General features: G+C 40.2%; 1 protein-coding gene across 1 annotated transcript in view; it reads right to left on the bottom strand.

Moving 5' to 3' along the window:
* Positions 1-14,183: 14,183 nt before the first annotated feature.
* Positions 14,184-27,036, bottom strand: part of HS2ST1 (heparan sulfate 2-O-sulfotransferase 1) — a 79,581-nt gene continuing 66,728 nt past the window's right edge. The window contains exons 4-7 of the mRNA XM_065657614.1: positions 24,566-24,704; positions 20,938-21,035; positions 19,817-19,974; positions 14,184-18,775 (exon numbers count right to left, since the gene is read on the bottom strand). Coding sequence (XP_065513686.1) covers positions 18,549-18,775; positions 19,817-19,974; positions 20,938-21,035; positions 24,566-24,704 — 622 coding nt within the window. The 3' untranslated portion in view covers positions 14,184-18,548. The remainder of the gene's footprint in view (positions 18,776-19,816; positions 19,975-20,937; positions 21,036-24,565; positions 24,705-27,036) is intronic.

Consider the following 27,036-nt stretch of genomic DNA (forward strand, 5'->3'; position numbering starts at 1 on the left):
GGGAGGTGAGAGGAAAAAATCCAGCTGGAAAGAATACATCTATCTACTTGAAGTATAAAATGCAAATATACACTTAAACATGTACGTTAAAAATTGAAATCTGGAAACATCATGTACATATCCTGTGCCACTTTTATTTCACTTCCTCATACAAAGATTATTGAATAGTTTTTAATTGCACTATCATATTCTCACCTTTCTGTAGTACTGCCCTGCAAAGGAAGGTAGTAACTAAGAGATTAACCACGGTGTAGCGGATCCCTGCTACAGGACCTCCATCTCCTTTGCTTTTGCAGAAGGCTTTCAGCCAAGCCTGGTCTTGTTTCTCCTCAAGAAGTACCGCTGCAGCTGCTTTTGCTGAGCTTTCTGCTGATAGGAGTGTAAAACCACTCATAGAACAGCCCCATAATTTTTATTTTGGTTGTCTAATAGCATCTTCCCAACAAGTTAAAGGGAAAAGATGACTATGTTTTCAACAGAATCGCACAAAATTTGATGAGACAATGGATAAAAAGAATTTACTCTCCTGGCAGACTTTCTCTACGCCCTCCTCGAAATTATGTGACCATGTTGATACTGCAGCTTCCTTAAGTCATAATGGTTTTTCTCTAAGCACGGTCAACATAATGAATTTTACCAGATTTCTCTACCAACACAGTCTGGACCTTGATATGTGTTCTTGGGCCTTATTCCTTTTACCATCTAGGAAGATCTTTCCATTAACAAATAAGATGTCCCGGTTTTGTAACACCATGTGTCTCCAAGGTTAAAGAAAATACTCACGATTAAAGATGCTCACAGAGCAGGGCCGTGACTTTTTAAATTCCCAAGTGATAAAATATTTAAACACATTACTATTATCACTTCAAAATTTAGAGTAATTCAGTAGTTATTCCCACAAATACTTTTCATATGTATAGCGTACTCTTGGATCTCAGGTTCTTATTTTATGACAAATGTACATACATATTTCAGGTGTAAAAGTGTAAGAGAACAGTCAGCCACCACGTGTTTTGTTAGCATGAGGCAAGATGCTCTGCTCAGCTTTTGCATAACGATTCAGCCATGATTTTGAATATTCAATTCTATTTGTATGAGTCCTTAAAATTCCCTGCAATATAATTATACTGATGGGAATGCAGAAAGATAATTGCTTTTAGAGAAAAGTTTCTTTTTCGTTTTACATTCATCTGGCTTCCATAAATAGAACAAGAGACCTTGAACAGCAGCAATATGCATCCGTGTGTCTCTAGCTATTTATTTACAAAGCTAGACCTTGACAAATGTAATTCGTTCAATAAAATTAAAAAGGATGCACAATAATTCATTTAGACAAAAAGGCTTGAAAAGGAACATCACCAGGAACATGCCTCATCACTGGAAGTGATCAGCTGATTCCTGAAGAACTGGCAGGTGCTCTCCTTTCAGAAAGCAGCAGTGAGGTAGTACTTGGGAGAGGAAAAAAGTGAACTAGGAATCAGAGCAATTCTTTATTCAGGCAATAATTATACAAATTAGATCCATGAAAGCCAGAGAATGACTGTGCCTTGAACCCTGTCTGTGTGCATAGAACAATGGAGAAATTAATAATTAAATCTATTACATATGCTCATAACTCAGCACAAAAGATACTTCACTAGCTCAAACAATTCTGCATTTTCATTTGAATAAAGCTTTCACACATTTCTTCTCATTATATATGTATTATACTTTAAATTTAACAGCTTATTTTGTTGCCTTTATATCTTGAATTAATAAGGCCACACTTTAATGCACTAACATTGAATAGCATTAGCATGCTTTACAGTCATTACTTGGGAGGAAAAAAAAAATCCCTAGTTTCCCAGTGGTGAAATCAATTTGCCCGTAACTTCCTGTCTCTCATAACCTCTGCCAGCATAACTTGAAACTTTGTGCTGCTTTTCTTACCAAAAGACTTGTTCATACGTTCTGGCTGTGGATGGGGCAGGATCTGAAGGTAACACTATTCCGTTAAGTTTGCACAAACAGCTCAAGAACAGACTGAAACCTTTTCAGCCAGTTAAAGCAATTAGCAGGCCAGATACACCAACCTAATGCTATTTCCCTTGCAAGAAATACTTTAGCCTCAGAAACACAGATGGCTCAGTGAGTTCTGACCCAGAATGATTTTCTCTTGGCCGGGCTGGGGGGGACAGACACCTATCGGGCTGGGGGGCGCGGAGGCGAGCAGGGGCTGCAGGACCAGCTGACTTCACCCCTTCCCAGCTGGGAAAAACGACCGACTGCAGTATCCAAACGCCAAGCACGGAGAGGACATGGGAGAGGAAAAACACTGAGAGACTTCAGATGTAAAAATCACCGAGAGTTCCTCCCAAGTCCTGCTTCCTAGACGGAGGCTGACTCCAGGCCCTCGCAGCCTGCAGCCCACGCAGGCCCTGCAAAGGCTGCCAAGTCAAATAACGCTAATTGCATTACAGATTGCGAGCAGAATTCGTTGTTCTTTTCAACTAAACCGAAGACTTTCCATTTTATTTGGGGAATTTAAGCAGTATGCTTATTCCTACTGCTGGCTGGGATGTGGGGTTAGGAAAGAGGTGGCAATCGCTCACTCAGAGACCAAAAGCAGATCTGTAAACTTGAGAAACCAGAGAGGGTAACTGAAGTAACACACTAGAGACCGAGAGCTGTGGAAATAGCTGCCTTGGCAGCAGCACACTGCCCCTTACATGTGTTGGGCAGCGCAGCTTCATGGGGGTGGCTGGACCCCAGCCCCACGCAGGGAGCGGGGATGCTGCTGTGGCTTAGCCAAGGCAGGTGCCTGCAGACCTCCTGCTCCCCAACATGGGGCACCCACGCTCCCCAGCCCCCCTGTGGGAGGCACTGGTGGGGTCAGCCTGCAGAGGACACTGAGCCACAGCACAGCTCTCATCCCCCAAAACTGGGGCAAGCAGTGCTGAGGCTGCTCCCCAGGCGCCAGCAGGGAAACAGCCCAACTCCAGGGGCACAGCCGCGGCTGCTGGGGCTTCCTGCAGCAGCACACACAGGAGTGATTTTCAGCTGTTAGCATCAGGGCACAAAATTCCCTCCATTCCTCAATACATTTTTGGGAAAATTTAAAGAGGTTTAAAGCTTTGGTAGGAAAACCAGATGTCCATATTTAACTTAAAAACTTTACATCATCCTATTACTTCCTCAGAAATCTATAATACAGAAATGCATGCATGTGTCCTGTCTCTTTTTGCTTAGTTGCACATTTCACATTCAAAATCCCAAACACTATCTAGTTTTGGAAATATTCAAGTTTTCAATTATTACGATGGTTCCTGTTATCTGGCAGCTCCAAGGAAAAATGAACTCCAATTTTTGGAGTGAACAGAAATTCTGACAAACCCTCCTATCATTCACTTAATATGGGAAGAGTCTAGTCCTCTTGAAAACCTCTTCAGGATTGCTAACCTCACTCCATCAGCTGCAATGTAATATACATTTCGCACTGCAGCATCCCTTTCGTTGGTGTTTCAGCTCAACAGAGATGTTATGCTGTCACGCTTATTTAAGCAGAAGGGTTATCACTGTTCCTTCACACAATACTATATAGCTCAAAGGTGCAATAAGAAGTCAAGAAATATGCCAAAAAGGTTTGGGAAAATAAACAACGTCAATTTGCTCCTTTAAGTATCATTATGACAAATTTACCGGGCGGCTGGCGAGATAAAATGCAGCACTTTAAATACCTAAACTAATCAATAGAAAGAACCGAGTGTGCAATCCATTTTCTGAGAAGGGCAACCTTTTAAGGTTAATTCTTCACTCGTATAAATACAATGCAAGGGTCATTATTTAATTCAAAGCGGTCTTTCATTGTATTATAATAATTAGGCTCAATTTAGCACTAAAGCTAGCCACCAAAAAAAGCCACCTTACTCAAAATAAGGGCTAAACCCGGAAAGGACAAGTAGCGCCCGCATTCACCCCAGCGGCCGCTCCCTCCCACCCCTCGGTGCTGCCGGGAGCCGCGCGGGGGCGGCGGGCGGAGCGGGGGCGGCTCCTGCCCCCCGCGGGGCGCGGCGGAGCCCTTGGGGCGGGGGCGGCCCGCGGTGCCGCTCCTCGGGCACCACCTAGCGACGGCTCCGCGCCTGCGCACCCGGCTGCTGCCCCCGGCCCCGCAGCTGCTGACACAGGCGGGTTATTCCAACAGCCGCCCGGGGGGATGTGCAGCTTTCGCTGTACAGAAGCCTCTACGGGGAACGAAACGATCAAGACGCCCGGGTTGTTGGTTTCCTTAACGCTTCAGCCCGCGCTCAGGCGGCAACAGGCACGGGGTGAGGGCAAAGAGTTTGTCCCTGCTGAGCCCGCCCGGTGTCAGGGCTTGCAGCCCCGTAGCTGCCTCCTGCGAGTCGTTCAGAGCCTGATCAAGACTGAACTTAGCAGCTAATGGTTTATCTGCCTCGGGTTCAGCTCTCAGCCTCATCAGATTAAAGAGCAAGCCCTTTGGCAATAGAGCGATAAAAAGCACAAATGATCTTTCCGATTACCAGTCGTGTCACTGTAGCAGTACAATTGCCACCTCCTAAAAATGGGAGGGGGACTAGGCGGGCAGCTCCCACGCAGGGGTCCTGCCCGCAAACCCGGGCACAGCCCCCGGGTGCCCGCAGCCCCCTCGCCCTCCCCACACCCCAGCAAGTCCCCGCAGCAGCTTGGCACACACAGCGGCGCCGCCGCCGCCCTGGGCTTGGGCAGCTGCTCGTACGGCCCTGTTTGCAGAGCAGGGTCTTGGCGAAGAATGGGTGAGGACGGGGCCCTGTCCTGCTCAGACAACACGCTCCCGGGACTCTCCAGCAGCACAGGACTTCAGTTATTTGTTGGCCAGATCACTCCGTATGTTAGTACCAACAACAACAAATTCCTGTGTGTCTCTGGGGAAGCCACTGGATTTTGCCATGCCTCAATCTTCCCCTTTATAAAACAGAGCAAAGTACCTTTTAAACTGTGTAATAGCACCATAAAAATCCAGTGCTGTTTCCACTATCCTCATCTCTGAATATCTCCCCCTTTCTGACACATTATCTGATTTCTGTCCCCTGGTGGGCTCAACTGCTACTCCATCACTCTTCAAATATTGTTTAGAGAAAAAAGCCACAAATGTCTGTGATCAAATGAACAAACAAGTTTTTTGCAAAACTTTCCCTGGAACATTCTCCATTGTGTCCTAAATGACACCAGGGAGCTCTAGCATCACTGTCTGCTGTGATACAGCACCCGACTTGGGACAAACACAAAGCACCCGCACAGTCCCGGGCAGACAGAGCTCTCGCGGCCGGGGGCCCACCACACCATCAGTATTCATGCACATTGAACTTCACAAGAAGCAAAAAGATTAGCAGCACTTCTGGACAAAGCAAAGGAGATAACGGAAGTTTAAAACGGCGTTCCCGTGGCCACGCAGGAAGTCTGCCGTGAGATGGAGGGTGTGATCGGAGACCTGTGACCACGGCTCATGGTGGGAGCGGTGAGGGGCACATGCTTCCAAGATAAAAACACAGAACTTAATGCCTTTCCTCGGCTTAATGAATATAACCTATCAGCAGTGCAGTTGCAATTGGCCTGAAAGGTGAATTACAAGTGAACTCCCTCTCAGCATTTGCATTGGATTTATTTGCTTCTTACTTTGGTTCTCATAAGCAGAGCATTATTTAAATCTAGTGAACTGAACTTGAAAAAGAATTGTTAAATCTATTTTAAAAAAACCCCATAAAACAGGTCTTTTACCATTCATGTGAGTCCCTTGCGACTCGCAGCCATGGAGGGTCTGTCCCCTGCCTGTGCCAAGTGCTGGCGGTGGCCAGCAACAGCTCCAGCCAGGAACCGATTTCACTGATTTTCTGGATGTGTGTTAGCACAGATCCCTGCCTGAGCACACTGAGTAGTCGGCGCAAACGCAGGAGACACGCAACATCTCCAACGAGGCGGTGGAGCGGCAGGATACTGCTGAGCTGGTGGGGGGATTGATTTGAAGCGGGGGCAACAGCAGCACGCTCCTGGTGAGCGCCACAGATGTTATGTGCTCTGGACAGAGACACCCCTGTGCCTCCATAAAACCAGAAAAGCTTCTTTTGAAGGGGGGGACAAAGAGATGTAGAAACACCCAGGTTCAAACAAAGTTTTATGCGGAGAGTTGGAGTGTGCTCATCCTGTAAAACAGCCTAACAGTTGTGGCAGGCCACTGCCTGACGTGCTGCCTGAGCAAGTGTATCTGCTGGTGGCAGATAATCAGGATATGCTGCAGGTTTTATGAGAGGGATACCACTGTCAACAGGTGATTGAATAGCTTTTCACGCAGGGAGCAAATGACCGACCTTGCCAGGGATCGGCAAGGGAAAAGACAGAGACGGCCATTTACATTGACATGTTTCTTCCACACAAGCCAAACTAATTGCACACGTCAAAAGGAAAAGGCAACACATGGCTTTCGTCCACTCCCGATAACAATCAGATAGGGCTCTTCCTGTCTTCCTCAGCAGCCCTTCCTCCAGCATAGCATGCAGAGGAGGAAGAAAATACAGCTTTGAAGGTCAGGTAATGGCCTAATTAAAGCAGAATTCCAACTCCAATGCTGTGGCCCTGCCCTTTTAAAGCACAGTGCTGGGTCAGGTTGTCAGTTGTGGTTTAGTGCACTCATGCTGTTAGCGCACCCCTAGTAATATGCTCTGGCTTAACGTGGGTCATTTGACATGCGGGTTTCTAAATAATTGCAGCAAGTGCAAAGAGACATGTGCCGATTTTAAAGCTGTTACTGCTCTGCAAAGGGCATCTACCCCCAGCCCCTCCGGAGACAGGGACAGCTTTTAGAGGCCATGAGAACAAGTCTCCCCTTCAAAAACCAAAGCACAGAGTGGATGATCCGGGACGGGAAGGACAGTACAACAGCCTTTGCAGCAAGTGGCTGGGCAGAGTTTAAATCCCTTGCCCTAAGCTCTATAAAGACTGCAGCAATCCTGTGGGCGGGGAAAGCCCTGAGGGCATTGCTCTCTAAAACAGATGTGATGCTGCTGTGCTCAGCTTGCACAGGTACATATTTATGGCACCATAGTGTTTCTTCAGAGGGCAGGGGAAGGTAATATTCCTTTTGACAGTGGTACTGCATGGCAAAGGACACAGGTGGTTTTGGGCATGCTTTTAGTCAAACACAGGCCTGAACACATACCAAAAAATCAAAGAGCTTTTTTTTGGCATGATCGCAGTCCAATATCCTCATGCTTTCATTTTGTATGACATGTCCTTGCTGGGGTAGGGGAAGATGCTTGCTTTCTGTTTCAAAATGAAGCAAAAATAATTTGTCTTTACCCTGTTAAACATTAGTAGAGTTTGGGCAAGAGAGACACAAAACCTCGGAAGCAAGAAACAGACCTACGGGGAGAAAAGCAGACACAATTGCTGCACTGTAATCCCTTAAAGCTGCCAGCGCAGGCAGCTGTTCCTGTTCTGAGCCTTTTCCAAATGAGTCAAAGGAGTTAGTTCTAACTTTCAGAAAGTTGTTGTTTGTTGCTTTATTTCCCACTTCAGGGGCTAGGATTTGGTTTGGAGACTCAAAGAACAACATCTTGTACCCTGATACAGCTTCGGCCAACAACTTCAATTTTGAGGGATTTGTAACTTGTGACCAAATGGAGAGCTGCAAATCCAGCATTTCTCAGGCACCCACATCCATTCTTTGACCCTTCCTGGTGCCTGAAACATGACAGGCAAGTACAAAAATTAAACTCTGTATTAAGACATAAATTGTTATTATATTACATGCTAGAGGTTAGTATACCTTAATTGGGAGCACAAGGTGGAAATATGGGAAGAAGATTGGCAAAGAGACACAGAAGGACCCCTTGCAGGGCTCAGAAGGTCTCAGCTGAATACCTGCCTCCTCTGCAAAGTTCTTGCACAGCTGTAGGCAGTTTACCTATACGAACATCCCTGCTATATTTGCAGGCACCACACTCCTAGCTTAGGAGTGCAAACAAAAGCCCAGTCTTGCTGTTATTTCAGCACAAATCAGAATCAAAGCACCTCAGCAGGCATACCCATTAGGTCACAGCCCTGTTCCTCAAAACCGTTCCTGCTTGCTGTACCTGATGGCTGGCAGCAGTGTCCGCGCTGCTGGCAGAAATGGGAATCCAGCTGGGCCATTCCCTCCCCTGCAAGGGATGTCCCTGCCCAAGCACCAGCGGGCCCACGCGTAGCTGGGCAAGGGCTGAGCCTGCACACAGGCAGCAGAGAGGATCAGGAGATGCAGCTGCTCAGGACAGATAAATCCCACCCATGTTTCAGTGCCTCTGACACACAATAACAGTACCAGATTTTCTAACAAAAACATTGCAAAGGATAAGCGGACTCTATTCAATACTATCTGGTAATAATCAGATACTATGGCAGCCACACGCCAGTACTGCTTACCAACACAGGCTTCCTTTTGATCTGCAGCACTATTGGTTTAGGTGCCAATAAAAATATTTATGTGCAATAATATTAACAGAGCTCTTACACCAAGTTACGTACAAAGAACAAGTGTCTGTACTGCTCCCAAGTAGGAAAAGAAAGGTCTTACCTGATGGAGAGACTTTACTGGATAGATGATGACAACAGATGCCCAGAGATGAGTAGAAAGACGAGAAGGGCAAGATGCAGGAATTCACCTCCTCCACCTACGTTAGTCAACTTTCTTCACACATGCAAGGTGAAACATCGGTCTCTGAAGAGTAACTGAAGGAAATTACTTAAACTTCTCAGTTATGCTCTATGTCATTTGACACACTGGAAAATCATAATTCCTAAAACTGGACACCAATATTCCACAACTAACCTTCCTTCTGCCTTTCAATAGGCAAGTTTTTGCCCAGCAGCCAATTTTGCCCATCACCTTCATATTCTTCACAGAAATTTGAGACACGAACAACTATTCCTAATAAATCTCATCATTTGATGCATTTATAGAACGCTGATGTATCAACAGTTGAAGCCTAGAAACCCATATGCAGAACCTTAGGAAAGGCTCCTAATCTGAAGGGAATTTCTGAGAGTGGAATCCTATTGGTTTTGAAATGATGGGGGTGGGTTTTTGCCCCAGCTTTGGGCAGGTGGAGAACTTGGCTTTTGAAAATGTGTTTGTTTGTTTTTACATTTATGTTGCTTAAACATTGTTTCTCAAAAATCTTTCAAGATGTTGTTCCTGTCCTGGTTTTTTATGACTGTGACATCGAATGAAAACCAGCTATTTATTATTAGAGTGTTCTCCTCCCTGCCCCCCCAGCCTGATTTCAGCAGAAGAGCAGTATGTTGGGGTTTTTTCATTTGTATGGAAAGACAAAACCACCCTGGGCAAAAAGTCTGCAGTCAGCAGAAGCAGCACTTTGTCTTCAAAGACTTAGATACAAGACTCACAAATGATTAATGTTCTTAACTCACATTTTTCTTGCAGATGTGATTATAGAACAGAATATGAAGAGGAAACGATTTTTAAAAAAATTGTTAGAAATGTATTTTCATAACAAGGAACCACAGAAAACGATTTTCTGGGTGGTTTTAAAAGAATAAAGTCAACAATTACAAACTCAGATGCCAAACTACTGACTGATGGTAATACTTTGGCACCAAAACCAGATATTCTTCTTTCCTAGAAAGTTATTGATACTCGCTCAACCTGGAAAAGAACAGCCCATGAACAATTTGTTAGATAACTACGTATTGACATAAATACCTAAACACAGGCTCCACATTTGAAAACCTGACAAATAATATTTTTGCAACACTCATTTTGCATTGCCTTTAGCTACGGAATATCACAGACTCCAAGAAATCTTAAAATACTCTGTATGGCTGTGATAGCCAGGTCTCCATTTCCTAGTCTTCTGCAGTATCTTTGGACTTTAGATACTAAGATTTCTGGTTATCAATCATTATTTGAATTTGGATAAACAAAATGAGATTGGCATGGAGGAGAGTCTTCCAATGCAGCATACGCAGAAAAGCACATTCTTTTAGATATTGAACAAACTGTTTTCCATGCATATCAGAAAACACAAGAAAAAAAAAGAATGAGTTTAAACCAACGTGCAAAAGCAAAACATAAAAAGGTGAAATACATTTGAATATCCATCTCAATGTCTATGATAACCCATGACATGAATGTTTCCTCCCTCAGTCACAGGGTACATGATTGTCTTGGACAACACTGCTGTTAAATGAGCAGTAAGTTTTACTATCGGGATCTTTCATTGCAGAAAGCTCTTAAGTTTGTTTCCTGGGTACTAGAGCTGAGTAAAACCCAAACCGGGCTGCTCAACAGGTGCTGAGAGGCCATTTCAGATACACAGAGAGGTTTTGAAAGTGCATTTGGGCATCTGCCTGGGCGTCCTTTGCTCCCTCTGACTACGGACAAGGTTTTCAAACTCGGCTTCCAAAGCTGTCTGTGAATTTGACTGTTTGGCTTTGTAATTCACTCTCCATTTATCTCAGTATGATCAAGTGATGAGAACTATGACTATGTATGTGTAGACAAACATGCACACATATATATGTAAGAGGACATTCCTGGACAGATGAGTAGAGGAGGAGGGTCTATGGAACCAAAGTTACGCATGAGCTGGCTGCAAAGCTCTTGTTAATAAAACCTGCTGATTGTAGCCTGATTCTCATCTTATCACGCACTTCCCTGGCACAAAGATTTAAAAAAAACCAAAACAACAACAATGACAAAACCCCTTACAAGTTAAATATCCTTGCTGGATTAAGTGACTGTAAGATAATCAGGTACATGTATCCAAACTGTCGTATCCGCAGTCACTGGTGCGCACAAGCTAATTCAGCCCGATACGCCAGCACTACCTCCGACACACAGGACAGGGACCTCTATTGCCAGCAGGCTCTCAAAGGTGATCCTGAGTAAACACCACGTTTGATAAACTCCATACTGCAGCGTGATCTCATGTCCTACAACACCACCTGCAAGATAAGACTTGTCCTCTGGAAAGCTTGTGAAGGAGTGAAACCTATTACGCTATCTCTCAGAGCCAGCTGAGAACAGGGAGAGGCTGAACACAGATGTCATACACTCTCACATTTTTCCATCCACTTGGGAAAGAAAAAACAAGGGCACTGACAAAGAACGTTTGCTGGGGTGGGGGGGAGACTGATGTTTTCCTGTTTTGCTCAGTTTTTAAGGGAAAAAAAAAAAATCCTCATTTGTCTTAAGAAAAAAAGAAACAAAATCTTTGTTGAAAAGTTTTGTGGAAAAAACAACGTTTACGGCAATTTTTGCTAAAAGTGAACCTCAGGTTTCCAACCATCCCTCCGCAGTGGCCTTTAGTACTAACAGATGTCTGGTTGGAATCTGCCTGAGCCAGTGAACTCATTCTGAATGAACACAGCAAAAAGAGTGCACAATTTTAGCTCCACATAATCTGAACATAAGATGCTTTCTCCCAAACTTCATGGATTTGACTTCTATCATGCAGTTACTGACTATTTTAACTTCTTTTAACTTGCTTCTTCAAAGGTCTCAAATGCAGAGCAGACAAGCCTCCCAGTCAATGCCATCTGCTTTTCCAGATCTATAGCTTAGCTATAGGTAGAGCTGGAGCCAAGTGCTGGAAGTAGGTATTTGGTCGGGGGTTATAAATAGGAGAGATTTCATTTGTTGGTGTACAGGCCTTGCTCATAATAGCAGCAGCCTTGATGGCTGCAACATTGAATTCATTAATCCAGCCAAGGAAAGGCACTGCAGATCCAAAGCAGATAATTAGGCCAAAGACAGCCATCGTAGCTGTTAACTTAAGGAATTATTGCAATCTCATATACTGCTTTATATTTCCGCCTGCTCTGTCCTCCGTGTTCTCTACATACAGTCTTCACAGATGCAGATATACTCTTTATTACCATATCAACTGCTTTACGCGACAGTTGCCCTGGTATTCCCTCACGGTTACGTGCTGCACCGCAGCAGTCTCCACAAAGCCAGCTTGGGACTGCACAAATCCCTGGCAGTTAAGGATTCCTTTTCCCCTTGCCAATTCTCCAAGTCACACAACATTTTAGAAGTTATTAAATTCTAAATAAAGGAGATTAAGGATGCCAAATTCTGTTCTGTGCTAAAAATGGCAATCAATATTTGTTAAGACAATAATGTCTTTAGGGCCAGAATACCATTATTCTCTAGACTCATTTTTTTCTTTTTTTGGTAAAGAGACAGTTCATAGTATTTTCCAGTAACTGCTGCATCAAACCCAGAGTTGTGGTTGAGTTAAATCTTTTAAATTATAATACCAAATCAGTATGTTTCTCTCTCAAAATAGAACAGTGTTTTTCCTTATTAACACTGAATTTATGTTTGAAATACAATGCTTTTTCTAGTTGAAAACCACAGATGAGTTCATATCAATAGCAGGTGAAACAACGCACGCATGTACACAGCGTGGTAGTGAACCATTTCTTAAAGCATCAGAGGAACGCAAAGCTGTACACTTGAACTATAACCACAATTTCCATGAACACCATTTTAATCTATTTTTTTCCAAGGTGCGTGTATATATATATATTTTTTTTTTCAGTGAGAAGATGGGTAGTTCTTCTTTGTGCAATTATATTTACAGTCATGTTTATTATGAGACGTTAATGTCTGTGTGTCTGAGAGCGGATTCAGAACCAGCCTTGTAAACATGCAGAAAATGGGCAGAGAATGTTTATCACAGTATTTTCCATTTTTATGGGGATGCAGTTGGTTATTATGACAAGGTGAAAGGTCTCAAAGCCTTCATTTTTAGGCCACAGGTGTTCTTTGCAGAGTTTTTTTTTTAATAAAGAGCATTATTAGTCCTTTAAATTAGCTCTTATTGAAAGTTACCACATCTGCGTTATGTGGTAATGAAGCCAGGAGGAGGTCATAGCAGGAGACTTGTGCTTGAAGAAAACATCTGGATATTGCTTTGACATTCACTAGCAACTTCTTGTATTTTGTTAAGAAGCAAGGAAATTATATTGAAATCAAATGCAATACTCAAACACTAAATAAAATGAAAATACAGAACCTGAAAAAAACCCTAGCTTTGAACAAAAAACCCCTTTCCCTTCTTTCACTCCCCTCCCATGAATTCCAACTGATGAGATTAATTACCTGTGCAAACAGCAGCATCAGTTAAAAAAAAAAGTTCAACCAGTATTTAACACCTTACAGTCATTCTGTCTTTCACAGAAGAAGATACTGTTATTTTAAATAAAGCATTTTTTTGCTATTGTAACATTTTTGGCTGTCATTTTGTTTACTACATTATTTCAGAGAGAGGTGCACTGACATTAGGAACTCCTGTACCTCTATACAGACAGTTTCTTCCTCCACTTCCCCCTGGCTGATATAAGCAGACAGACTTTGTTTGCCGAGCACAATTACACCTATCGCTTCCACTGATGGAATTAAGGAAAAGTCTACTTGCAACGAAAGGGGGATTTAAAAGCCAAAATCCTTTGGAAATTGCTGAGTAACTGCACGATGGTTCTAAATCACCCAGGTTGACAGCTGAACATAGAGGAGCTGCCACATTAGGAACCTCGGCTGGGCCAGACGCAGCTCAGCTCTGCAGCGCACGCAGCCGGGAATGTTGCAGGGCAATGCTGACGGCACGCCGCGGAAATCCTGAACAGACTGGGTGCCCATGCTTACTATATTCTCTTGTTTTGAGTGTTTGCTTACAAATGCAAATGACATGTCTATTCTGCTCCAGTTCTTTCACCATACTCATCACTGCCATAACTGTCTTCCAGTACCACAGTCATCGGTCCAGTCATTCGTTCCCTCAGGCAGGGAGGCACGTATGTATGGATGCGCTGTTTTAATGCCAGTTTTCTACTCTTACAAATCCCAGGTTTAAAATTAAGAACTTTTCATTGACACTTCTAGCACAGTGTATACCCTCTGCAAATTCATTACATTTCTGGCCAGAAAGCCCAGTGCGAGGCCTATAAATATATTTGGTTACAGCTATATGGAATTATTACAGCCAAGCTACACTCCAGCTTGCCTTTCCCCTCCAAAATCACAATAGCTGCAAAAAAGTTTGCAATACTGCATAACAACATCTTCAAGAAAAAAGGCATTTAGTGTGAACGTGACATGCAAATATTAAGACAGGACACCAGACTTCTTTTCTTTCCCCTTCCCACTGGGTATTTTATTTTATAGCATTTGCATTAGGTAATCAACTGAAACACTCCAACAACAGAAAGCTGGCAGCAACGTAAGGAAAAATGTAGATTATTTCTCAAACAGCTGTGACAAAATGGTTTCAAGTTGGAATAGTATTGCACAAACGAATCAATTTGCAGAGGGTGAGTGGGAGCGAGCATCTTCAACATGGACTGTGAGGAAAAAAGGCACTATTCAGCTGTGTGTGTGTGTGTGTGTGTGTGTGTGTTCAGAAAGAAAAGAGTCATGAAGCACAATCCATGTTTTTCAAAATTACATTCAGTACTGCTTTAGAACTGCTCACAAACCTGTCTCTTTTTACAGAAGCTACAGAAAGCTGCTGATGTAAATACCAGACAGTACAAGTATATGAACATTTATAATTATGCTCCAGAAAAGTCTCAGGAAGAGGACTCTTTCCATAAATACTGCTGCAAAGTTTACATAGTTGCATAGGCTTACGCTAAAGGAAGCATCCATGCAACTAAGCAGCCTTACAGTTTCCGTAAGTTTAATCTTTAGTAGTCATAAAAGATTCCAATTTTGAAGAGCTAAATGGGCAGTGCACTTGAATCAGGCTTTTCCACTGACTGCTTAAGCAGCACAGTTCAGACAGCATCATCCATATACCTTTGTGTCATATAGACGTTTAGCAACAGCAGGTAAACTGAATGGAAAATTTTAACAAAATTATCACAGGAAATAACTTAATTTTCCCTGATATAGAATTGTTCTGAGACCATAAATAAGCAAACATTTATTCCTGGAAAGTAAAACCAGTTAAGCATCCAGAGAAACTAAGAACCCAGACAAGGCATTGCAAACAACCAGGATGGGCTGCTGCTTTTCCTCCCGCGTTGTATAGCTATACATTTTCAGGCCTCTTTGAAAATGAAGCCATGATCAGCATACCATTAACAGAGAAACTGCTTGAAAATCAACCCAGAGCAAGCGGGAATGTGCACTCAGGACATTCTGCACCCTGGCCTTGTGTCTGCTTACAGATGCACTAACAAAATAAGAGTGAAATTCTTGTTGCATGGCTGCAGAACTATGACGGGAAGGAGCTAAAACCACTGTTGCTCTCCTGTCACACTGCCCAGTGTACCCGTTGCAAGTGCTCCGCATGCTGTGCTTACAGCTGTGCAGTTGCCAGCGCAGCTGGACCTACAGCCATTAAGCTGACATCAAGAGTTTCAACAGGGCACAAAATCTGGGTATTAATTTTGTACAAAAAATACAGAACAGTGTAACAAAACCTACTCTCAGCTACACATATACAAACATTCAGCACCTTTCAGATGAACTTAGCCCTGCAGAAAGCCAGTCTCACTCCTGTGCAGAGACTACAGCAACTTCAGTTAAAAGATCCATGTTTAGGAAGCTGCATAGGAAGCTTACTGATTATACAACTTGCAACAACAAAAATCCATGTCCTGCTGCTTTTCACTTTAAGCCATTAAGGGAAAATACACAAGATACACTCTGTTCGTATACTGTAAAATATTTTTAATACCAACAATTTGGACTGTTTCAGTTTCTGAATAGAAGATGAAAAGAGCAGGTTATTAAAAATCTGTAAAGCTCCTCTTCCTTTCTTTTAGGAAATCCAAGTTTGGTAGTTCTGAATTTAAAGGATTCTAAAAAGTTCACAGTTGACTTAATGGTTGCATTAGATATAAAAGTACACGGTCTTGATTCCTTCTGTGTTCTACAGACAATATCATTTTCAATTGTAGCTAGAATTTTTAAAAAATATTCCTAAAATTCTTGTTTGTCTCGATCCTGTCAGTTCACAGGAAAGAACAGGAAGTGATATCTGATTAAATAAAATATGTTTTCTTATATGAACTATGAAAACTATATTGCTCTTATAAAAGTAAAAAAAATTGCATTGTTCTATTATTTTTGTTACTGAAGATTCATAGTTAAGAAATTCTAAATCCTGGAAGGAAAAAAAAGAAACACAACTTCTAAAATTGCCCACAGAATAAAAGAGGTTTCTGTAGACTACTGAAATCAGTAGAAGTTTTGCCTATCTTTTCCTTGTCAATACAGAAGCATTTGTCTACATACCTATGTCATTACTTAGATGAATATTGTATGTTTTCACTTGGTAAACTCTTCTGCTCTTTCAGAGGTGCTCTTCTGGAAATTCTGAAGGAGACTCAAGAAGGAAACTGATCCAAAATATTCTGAAGGAAAACAACGCACTCAAAATATCATCTTAGGTAAAACTATCACTGAGTGCATAAACCTTTCCTGGGATCATAAATATTCATTTTATTTCAAAACAGTTACTGATTTGTTATGGACATTTTTAGATTTCCATTAGCTACTTCTCGTGTATGACTCCTCAGTTCACTTCTTTAGCTAGGAAACATGTCTTCATGTGTGAACTAACACATCCTATTCTCAAACACGTTGGCATTATTAATGACATCAATAGACAAGAACTGGAATAGGAAATCTTATGCATGGTTCATGCTATATAAATGGTAAGCTATCAGAAGGAACTTCCCTGGGTATTAGGGAAGAACAGAGAGAAATCTATTTTTAAAATTCAAAGGGAAAAATCCAAGGAAACAAAGAAAATGCAAGATGTACTTGATAGCCTCTTGTTATACTCTTTGTAATTGGGCTGTTGCTTTTGGCTGCAGACATCCAGTTCACAGACCATTTCCCATTTCCTTTGTTTTCATTACAAGAACAAGCTGGTTAAAGAAACTCCACTTGGTAATTTTAAACTAAGCCTTCAGCATCATCCCTTAGGAATTTTAACCTTTACCACCATTCCTTACTTTGTCTTCTCCGTGCCTTCCCCCATCAAACCCTGTGAAAAGCACTGTAAGGAAAGGCAGGTGTAAGACGTGTAAATACTCAGACCTTTAAGAAAATTCAAGAGGAAACAAATTCTTGTACTTCTCCACTGCCATTTGCTATAAATGCAGTGGCTCCAAACATCTGTTCTCAAATTTCAATTTACTTCATCTACCAGGTGTTTCACATTGTTAATAACGGCAACTCACAACTTTACAACACTCACGAAAGGCAGTTACATAAATACAATTATGTCAATCAAGTTCACTGCATCTTTCTCAACCAGGCTACACATGACATTTTTCTTCTTTTCCTCTTACCGTAATAAAAGGATGAAGACTACATTTCTGTAAAGAGAATCCCTGGACAACATTCTGGTATTGAAGTCAGAGAGGTCACTGACGTGCATTTCAGCAATGTCCAACTGTTAACTCAACCTGGAAGCCAATGTGATATTTTTCACTTCACACATAACAGAACTGGTGCAAAACCCCCACTTTAAACTAGTTACTTTAAACCTTTTGGTCCAAATACATAAAATAAGCAGTATTTACAGCATTTTACTTCTTTTGTAAATGCAATGCTTTAAAACACATTATAAAGCACCTTAGTAAAAATATTCTACAGGTAAAAGTATTGAAGTAGTAGGAAAACCCTAACCATACCACAGCTCACTAATGGAGTCATAATATGGATTCACCAATATCTCAGTTTACAATTATTACAAAGAATCCATGGAGAAACTTAATACTGAATTTACGATTTTTATACTGCTGTGTAAGGATCAGCTAGAACAGCAGAAAATACCAACTTACTTCGTAGTTTTTCCAGCCTCAGTCAGTGGAGGTGGGGATAAAAAACAAAACAAAAACCCCACTGCTCTGATTCGTTAACTTTTTACAATATTAACATGGAAATGATGTTTTAACACTAATGATTAGTTGTTATTTTTTAATAAAACCACATATATAAATATGGGCAATTCCAGCAGCAGCAGCATTTCTCAGCAGAACATGATTAACCATCCCAATTAATATCATGTGACATGATTCACAAAAACAAAGCACAGATGTCAACCAGTTATTAACACTACTCATACTGTATATAACCAAAAGTTTCATGTTGAAAGGTGGGAAAAATGATTTCCTCTTCACAGAAGTATAAATGAAAATAAATGGTTCTGAAAATTAAAAAGAGCATCAACAGAAGCATTTTTTGTTGTTTATATTTTCAACTAGAACTGCTGTGTATTAATTGCTCCGAATTAAAGTGTAGATTTCTTCAGGTAAAGGATATTAACTCCCACTGAAAGCATTAGTTAGATAAAAGAAATGAAGCCTTTGCTTCTGGATTACCAACATAGTTAGCCAGTATCCAACGCCCCAGAGGTGATCCACAGCCCTCTCTTCTCAGATCTATAAAGAAAAGTCTTGGAGGTCTACAAGTAATCTAGTTTCCATGGCTGAGGACTAAGATGACGATGTGACCAAAGATTTAGATCCATAAATCTAACAGTATAGTGTTCTTAGTTTGACTTAGGGTAAATCTTTTCATAGAAAAAGTTTTGAGCCAGAATATACAATTCTCCATCTTTTTCCCGAACTGCATGTGCTCTGACAAACTGAAATTGCTCCAGTGCAAATTCATAGAACTCATTCTCCATTTTCCAGATTTCAGACTGTTGTAGCTTGGCAATAGTTTCTTTTGTGGGAAGTTTTTTCTCAGTTGTTTTCCTAAGATGAGACTTCTTTCCTAAATGCAAAATGAAAGTAATAGCTTCACTTTAAAGTTCATGTGATTAAAAAAATGAAAAAATGCTTACAGTCCTTTATTTACAGAGTTTTAGACTCTCAGCATGTTGATAAACTGCATTAGAAGTGACAAAATTTAATCCAGAATTTATTAATGTAACATGTGGGTTGGAAAATTGCAGTCTCTCTCACTAAATGTTGATGAATTTTACATCAGTTCTTTCAGTTCTTCCTCGTTACTCTAACAAACCCAGGGAATGAACAATTCATTTAAGGAACAAGACGACTCCACATAATGTACTTGGAGCAAGATCAGTCTTTCAAAATTAATTATTTAGATGTTAATGTGGTATCAAATGTTAAGAACTTTAAAAACTGCAGAGCAAGAGACTTCTTTCATGAGACAAAGATAACCAAAATGATGATAGCACTTTCCCTAACAAGTGCTATCCGTTGCTTTATAAGAAACCTGTTAATACTACACATCAGACCCTTTTCTCCCTCTATTTGCACATAGAAGCCCTGCTAGATGGACTTTTTCTTCATCATAAGTTGCATGGTCAGCTCCTAAAAACTGAGCTACTAGCTACAAAACAAACATGTTGTTACGACTCCAGGAAGAAAAACACTTATTTGGGCCTTTGTATCCCTTGGGCCTTTTTGCACAGCCATCCAGGCTGCATCAAGCACAGTTCATCTGAGCAGCAGGGCTTCTGAGGAAATGGAAATCTGCCTCTGCAAGACCTTTCAAACATGTTCTGAAAAACACCTGTCACAATTTAAGTGTGGCGTACCTACCCAACTGCCTTTACCCCAACCTTAAATATTTACAGTTTGTGTAAGGCAGGAAGATACTTGGGCTGCCCTCAAAAATTCATACTGGGAGTCTTTTAAAGAGTTTTCCGTACAAACATTGGCTAACTTAGAGGCAAACCTGGCAGAGACTCAGAACTATTCATTTAGGTCTAAAGAATTCACATTTTAAAAAGTCATAAGAGGGTGAAAAATCCATGGAATCCATGGAAATCAACCATGTAAATACCTGTGCGGTACAGTTCTGTGGCACCCCTGAAGAACCGGGGCAAAGCTGCCTCCAATAACATGATGAAGTCTTCAAGCTCTTCAGTAACTCCCACTAGGAAGTATTCATTTATCAGATTGTATTTGGCTTGTTCCAAAGCCCATCTGCTTCCCACATTCCTAAAATGACAGAGAACAATTACAGCAAGTTCTGATGTCAGCCAACCATCCTTGGTCCCTAGTCAGAGATTACTTCACAACAGCACATTTGTATAGGAAGGGCAAGTCTAATTTCAAGTTATAACTATTCGTAACTTCATTTCCCTTTCCACTTTATCTTGTCTTCGTTCTTATCCAAAAATTTGATTCCTCTAGTTTGACTAGTAACTCATCCACACACACACACAAAAAAGTGCATGTATATCGTTACTGTCGCTGTTAATTCATTTTTTGGAGGGTTTATATTTTCTCCATGTCAATTCAGTCTCTACTTTCACATAGATACCAGAAATGGTTCTGGTAAGAACACGCATTCCCTTTTGCATCCTACAAGCCCAACAGGCACTGAAAGAGGAGCTACCAAGTGGCCATTTATTTTGCTTATGTTTGGATGAACAGTACCTTTTACAAATAATTGGCCTTGATTTTTTAGTTTGCTAAATAGTTTTTTCAAGTCCATGCCCTTGACAGATGGACACTATTGGCTTTTGTTTCAGTTTCTACTAAGTAGCACTGATTACTAGATGTCTGGTAAAGGTTTAAGAAGATACGTTTATCCTGATCTCAATTATTTTACTTTCCACAGAAGCTCTAGGAACTCATCAGAAAGATGGATATTGTAGCCTGACATAACAGAAAAATGTCAAGACTAAATCTAAAAAAATTATTTCTAAAATTGAAGACATTTGTTTTCCCTCATAGCACGGCTGATACAGTATCCTAACATATTGCTTGTTTAAAGAACTGCCAGACTGCTTCAGTAGAATGCATCTTCAAAAGTAAATCATTACTAAAGTACCTGCTGTTTCACTCTCTCCAGTCCCTCACACTTTCCCCAACTGTGCTACATGTACAAATTTGTTAAGTTTAGATTTCAGTGCTGATACACTTGACTAACAACTTAAGCTACATTTATATTCCTACCAGCATTCCGAGCTGTGGCCACAGAAGAATGGAATTTGAAGCCAAAGTTTCTCTGGAGCACAGTCTGAACCTCCAGCTGCCACACATTCATCAAAGGTCTGCAACAAAGACAAAATTGAGCTAAGCTTTAAAATCAAGTATATGTATCAAACATCTCAGCCTGGTTAGTTGCTAAATGCAGTGGGCACAGTACAACACAAAATGCGATGTGTAAGGGGAAAAAAAAACCCCTAATTTTTACAAGCCTTGCGTTCACAGTGTTATTAGGAGGACCTATTTTTGTCTTGATTAAAATAGTATTTGGACAGTCTTTATGATTAGAACGAACAAAAAATTTGATTGTACCTGATATATTTGATATACCTTTGCTATAACATTGATAAAGACTATCTGTCATAACAAGCAAAACCAGTCAGTAAGTGTTGGTATCATTATTTTTCCCTTAAAAAGGAAGTCCCTAAAGATACAGTCCCAAATGCCATCATGATTTGTGTGATACTGGAACAGCTGGATCTTTATACCAAAGAACTGCACATGTTGTGTCATAGATTAAACAATATTCTATTACGTTTTAAATATTATGACGAATAACTGCCATTTCAGACACTAATTTGGTTTTGGCAATCGGAAGAAGTGAAAGCAAGTTGTTCACTGCATAACAGAATATTCCATACATCACCACTCTACCTGGGGAGACAGCTGGAACAACACACTTTCAACTGCAGTAACACAGTTACAGTAAGAATTTCATTAGCATTGGAAAGAATTTGTAAATATTTTACCCAATCACCATAAAGAAATGTATTTATGATATTTGTAATCAAGATATAAGCCATGTATCTAGAATAGATTAAAAAAATATTTAATAACAAATAAGTGACCACATATACAACTTTTACAATGTTTCTTCATATAATTACAAGTTTCTGTTCAAAACAAAAATAAATATATTTGTTTAATCGTTCAGTGTTAGAACAAGGACAACATCCTTTGCTTCTATTTTGAGGTGAAGTTCCTGAGATAACCTGAAAAACTTAGTGATACCAGGCCAAAGCAGGGATTAACCTGTGGTGTCTTGGTCCACATTGCACTTTGAGTTTAGAACAGCTTATACTTGTCACATATCACGGATAAAAATGGAGCTTAACTAGGAAATCAAGACATTGGTATGCCTTCTCTAGCATAGTTCTCTGGAGAAGTTCTGCACTCATCTATCATGAGTACTTCACAACATCCACATTTACCTAAGAATGAAATTATTTACATGCACCTTCTAACTTACGAATGTAATTACTAAATATGAACAAGCATCTGTCAAAAGCAGGATTTCTTTGCTTATATCTGCAAGTTTTTATAGTTAATATGCAAAAGCAAGCAAGTAATTTCCTAAAATGCAATACGACAGACCTCCTCCTCCACTTTCTCTTATATACTTACCTTGACTACTCCGTCCAGAGATTTTATGATAAGAAACACTTGTCTTTACAGATTATGTTCTTGGAGCAAAGCTATCTATAACTTTGGACATAGAAAGGAAACGAATGAAGAAGTCCATAGAAATGCCATGGTATGGACTGGGAGAGGTTGTAAAGTACACTGAGATTCCTTTCACTTAATAAAGACGCAATTGCCTTTCATTAGAAAGATTGCTTTTTTGACCTCCCCTGCTTTTCATTTGAAGAGCCCTCAGTGAACCTACTATAACACAGCTTAGAATAGATATCAGCATTATAGACACTGCAATTGGGTTGATCCATTGTTGAGCTTACTAAACTTTATATGAAATGTGTGTAAAACTGACACCATCTTTATATGCACAGTTTTCTTGGAAACACCATGGAAAAATTATATTACCTGATTCAAATGAAAGAAACCCTAAAACTTTGCATATCAAATAAATTTCACTCCAAATGAACTAGAGATGCTTACACGACAAATTAAATCTGTATGGTAACAACTAAGTCTCAGATCTAAATGAAGTGGTATGTTAGTGGCAAAATTTAAAAAGCATCATAAATAGAAAAATAACTGTAATGCATTGCATTAATAATTTTATATTATGAATAGGAATGCATTTCAACTTCTTCCAGCAAATCAGAACTTAAAAGTGCAGTCTACCAAGCAGTAGCATTTGGGATTTTGGCTTTACATTTCCCAGTGACTTACCTAACCAGTCTGTTTGGATTATCATTCAAAAATAAACCACTACTTTTAAATTTAATTCTTTTTAATAAATGTTAAGTCCTACAAACAGCTTAGAGTATGTAGCATGCTGAGCTTTCCACCTCATCCCTCCCTGCCAGGAGGGAGTTCCACTGGCTAAAACGTGCTCCTCATGAACAGGAACAGAGAAGGTCACAAAAGATGAGATCCCATCTCCCTGTGTAAAACTGCCTTTACGACACCATAACACCAAATCACCTCTGTAGCCAGTCGATGAAGATACATTTTTAAAGCTTAATTTCAATTTGTTTTGCTTGCAGCTTTCCTCTCCCTGTGCTGTGGGATGTCTGCATAAACTGAAATGCAGCAGCAGGAGATGGCGCCAAAGCCTCAGTAACAGGGGAGCTTTGAGTGAGCAGCTGGAAAGCCAAGAGGAACCCTCTCTTCCCGGTATTCAAACAACGCTATTTGGACGGGGTGGCAGGGGGCGCACAAAATGATAGGTCATGTATATTAGTTGTTTTGGTGTTTATGAACTAAATCGTATTCCGTGTGATTTTTGCTTAGTTTTTTTTTTCAATGTGTCTCAGTATTTTCATGGTGCTACACTGAATTGACTGCAGTAGAGAAAAATTTCATGAGTTTAAGAAAACATTGCAACTGGAATTTTAAAAAGTGTTTGGCTATGTGAAGTACAAAACTCCTTATGTTTTGTAAAAGCTTCTACACTGCTTTAACTATAGTTTTATAAACTATATTTAGATACTTAATACCCTACTTTTCTTCCTGAATGTTCAAAGTGGCATCCTCCAACCAATGTCTTACTGCAAACCATTATAGTGGATATATAAATTATTTCTGGAATAAATACATCATGGAGTCTAAATGATGATGATGTTCTGAAACTGCATTAGTAATCAAAGGTGGAATATGCTAACCTGAACTACTCCTATAGCCTCCTAAAACAGATGGAAGAAATATAGAAATGTATGATTGATACTGCATAGTTTTCAAGAAGACTCTCTATGCAATACCTTTGCAATATACGCATTAAAAAAATAAATTGAGTTGCTAATTATAAACAAAATAAATGTCAAAGCCAAAGCATCAGCATTTCTACGGCTTTTGGTGAAAAACGTATCTCAGTCTTCAACAACAAAAGATGCAGATTTCATACATACGTACTTCATATTTACAGCTCTGGACACCTGAAAACTTTTTTTTTTTTAAATGTCATAATTTTTAACAAACGGCAACATAAACTGAATTTAGAAGGTTACAAAGAATATACTTAATGTTACACTCTGGTCCAGTAGAGACATGAAGGGGAGAATATAACTTAACAGAGCCACCACCATCAACCAAGGCTGATACAAGAACTATTCAGCTTTTATCAGGACTTTTTGAAAAATAGTTTTCACATTATCTTTGGTAAGAACGATATCTATTATAAAGCGTACTTTACCTTTTTATCCCCCTGTTTTCGCCTCCGTAGCCCTGGTCTGTAGTCATCTCCAAAGCGCAGAAAGTAATAATAAGAAACTAGCCGTTCTATAGGATCTCTTATGACATTTATGTAAATTGGTTTCTTCTTAACACCAAATCTGAAGTAAAAGAGGAAAAAATATATTTTAAAGGCCAAATCAAAACATTGCATCTAATACTTTAAAGTCCGTTTCTATTGATACAACTGAAATTTATATACAAAGAAGATGCTGGTGAGAGGAACTTCAATGATCACTTTCTCTCATCCCCATATCCACTGTGTTAAGTGGATAGAATCATAGAATCATTTTGCTTGGAAAAGACCTTTAAGATCATCAATTCCAGCCGTCAACCTAACACTGCCAAGTCCACCTCTAAACCATGTCTCTAAGATGCGAAATTCAGTCCAATTTCAGTTTTCCCAGGATTGTGATTTTGTTTGTTTTAATTAGAGAAACAAACAAAACTGAAATATTCTCACACAATAGATATTAAAAATGCTTATACAACTATCTTGACTCTAGAAATGTCTTAATTAGTCTAGCAGCCACTATGTGCTAATAATCAGTCCGAGGAGGTTCCCTGTGGAGTTCCTGCCCTCCCGCACTGTGCCATGAAATGCTGTAGGTGGTTCTCCTGCCAGGTCTCCAGTTGTCAGAGACGTCAACTCTGACAGAAGAAAGATAGAGCTCAGAGAACATCCATTACCTGGGTTGAGTCCATATGGCTATGCTTAATTACATGTAAGCCCAAGATAGTATGTGTAACCATATAAACTTGTCTATCTAAATATATAAATTTTTTCCTTAGACATTTACCCTAAGGAAGTTTTGATTTACTGTGGTGCAAACAGGAAGCCTGGTGAAATGAGGTGGTAACCTCATGGGACACACGAGAGAGATTTAAAATCACCAAAACTGTTTTGTGCAAACGCTACCTTTCAATGATCTATGTTCCGGACAGCCTTTATGATACATTTCTCTGTTTGATTTTCTTTCTCACTTGAGATATTACTGTGGCAAATAAATATGGTATCCAAACATTAAAGAGGTTATATCACAATGGAAATTGCAAGCGTGTCAAATGCCCTTTCTGTTCCCATGCAAACTGGGAAAGTGTTCTGCATTGACAGAGGGCCAGTCAAGCCTTCTAGCTTGGCTAAAACAGAGGGCACTCATAGTTTTAAGATGCAGTACCATTATTGTTAGGTAGTACTCTGCAAACTATAATACCATATACTGCTCATACCAAAAAATCTTAAGTTGAAAAGCTGAAGAACAGAAACAGAGTAAGCAAAAGAAAAGAGGAAGTCAGAAAAAAAAATGAAAAAGCAACGGAAACCAAAACAAACAAACCACAATTAAAAGACATATTGAAAGACATTACTTTGGCAAAAGACTGGCATTACAGACACAGAAATTGTTAAAGGCTACAGAAAGAGCAATTGACTCTTCAGATGTTGCCAGCAGAGTGCCAATGAACCAGCCTGTGGCAGCTACAGGCGGCACTGCTGACATGTGTCTGCACACCAGCTCGAACTCCCCGAGCCTGCAAAACTGTTTGAACTGTTCTGATGCAAAGTCCAGACTTTGAACTGCAGCCTCTTTCAGGTCTGCTGAAATGCCTCGGACAGGCATGTGTGTCGCCTGCTACAGACTCTACTGGAAATGCTGTAAAAGGCTGTAACAAACCATTTCGATATAGTAGCAGCCTCAACTAATAATATGTACCTGTGAGTTAAGGTCCCGAAGCCCTTGAAAATGCTTGTGCTGGATTGTACATTCATATGGATTTGCACATGACTTTGCTAAACTAGCTTCAGTTATGATAATATTGCTTACTTACTATTGTAACTTTATTAATAATGATAATGATTTGGTGATTGTATTGTCAGATAACTTTTTTTCCAACCATTTACCAGACAAAATAGGGAATAAGGGTGGATCAGAAAGTAAAAAAAAAAAAAAAAAAAAAAGAAAGATTACTACTGTAATTTCTACATGGATGGGTTATGATAAACTGTCCTCAATGCTGTAAGTCACCAATTTAATCTGGTACTTTAAGCTTCAGCATAATTTAAGAGGTACTTCTGATATTTGGCAGTGGACCTAAGTCTGATGGCTGTGTATAAGGAGGCATAGACCTTTCTCAACTACAAGAGTGTTCACTACAAGAACATACATCAGCCTTAAAAGTGTGGCCCTTGCCAAACACAACCAGAGTATTCAAGATATTATTTTAATAACTAAAACCAAAAGTACGAGAAAGCAAGCTGTTGTGGGAAAAAATAAGTTACTTAGGTGAAAGAATAACAAACAATGCAAGGATAACACAGTCCTGGAGGGAAGATGCAGATGAACGAAATCTGTGAAACTGCTTAGATGCTTTCTAGATGTAAAATAATTATTTTAGTTTAAAAAGTTCCAGTATCTGAAAATGTTTTCAGCTTTA

This window comes from Caloenas nicobarica, chromosome Z (genome assembly GCF_036013445.1).
Source record: "Caloenas nicobarica isolate bCalNic1 chromosome Z, bCalNic1.hap1, whole genome shotgun sequence".
Classification (NCBI taxonomy): Eukaryota; Metazoa; Chordata; class Aves; order Columbiformes; family Columbidae; genus Caloenas; species Caloenas nicobarica.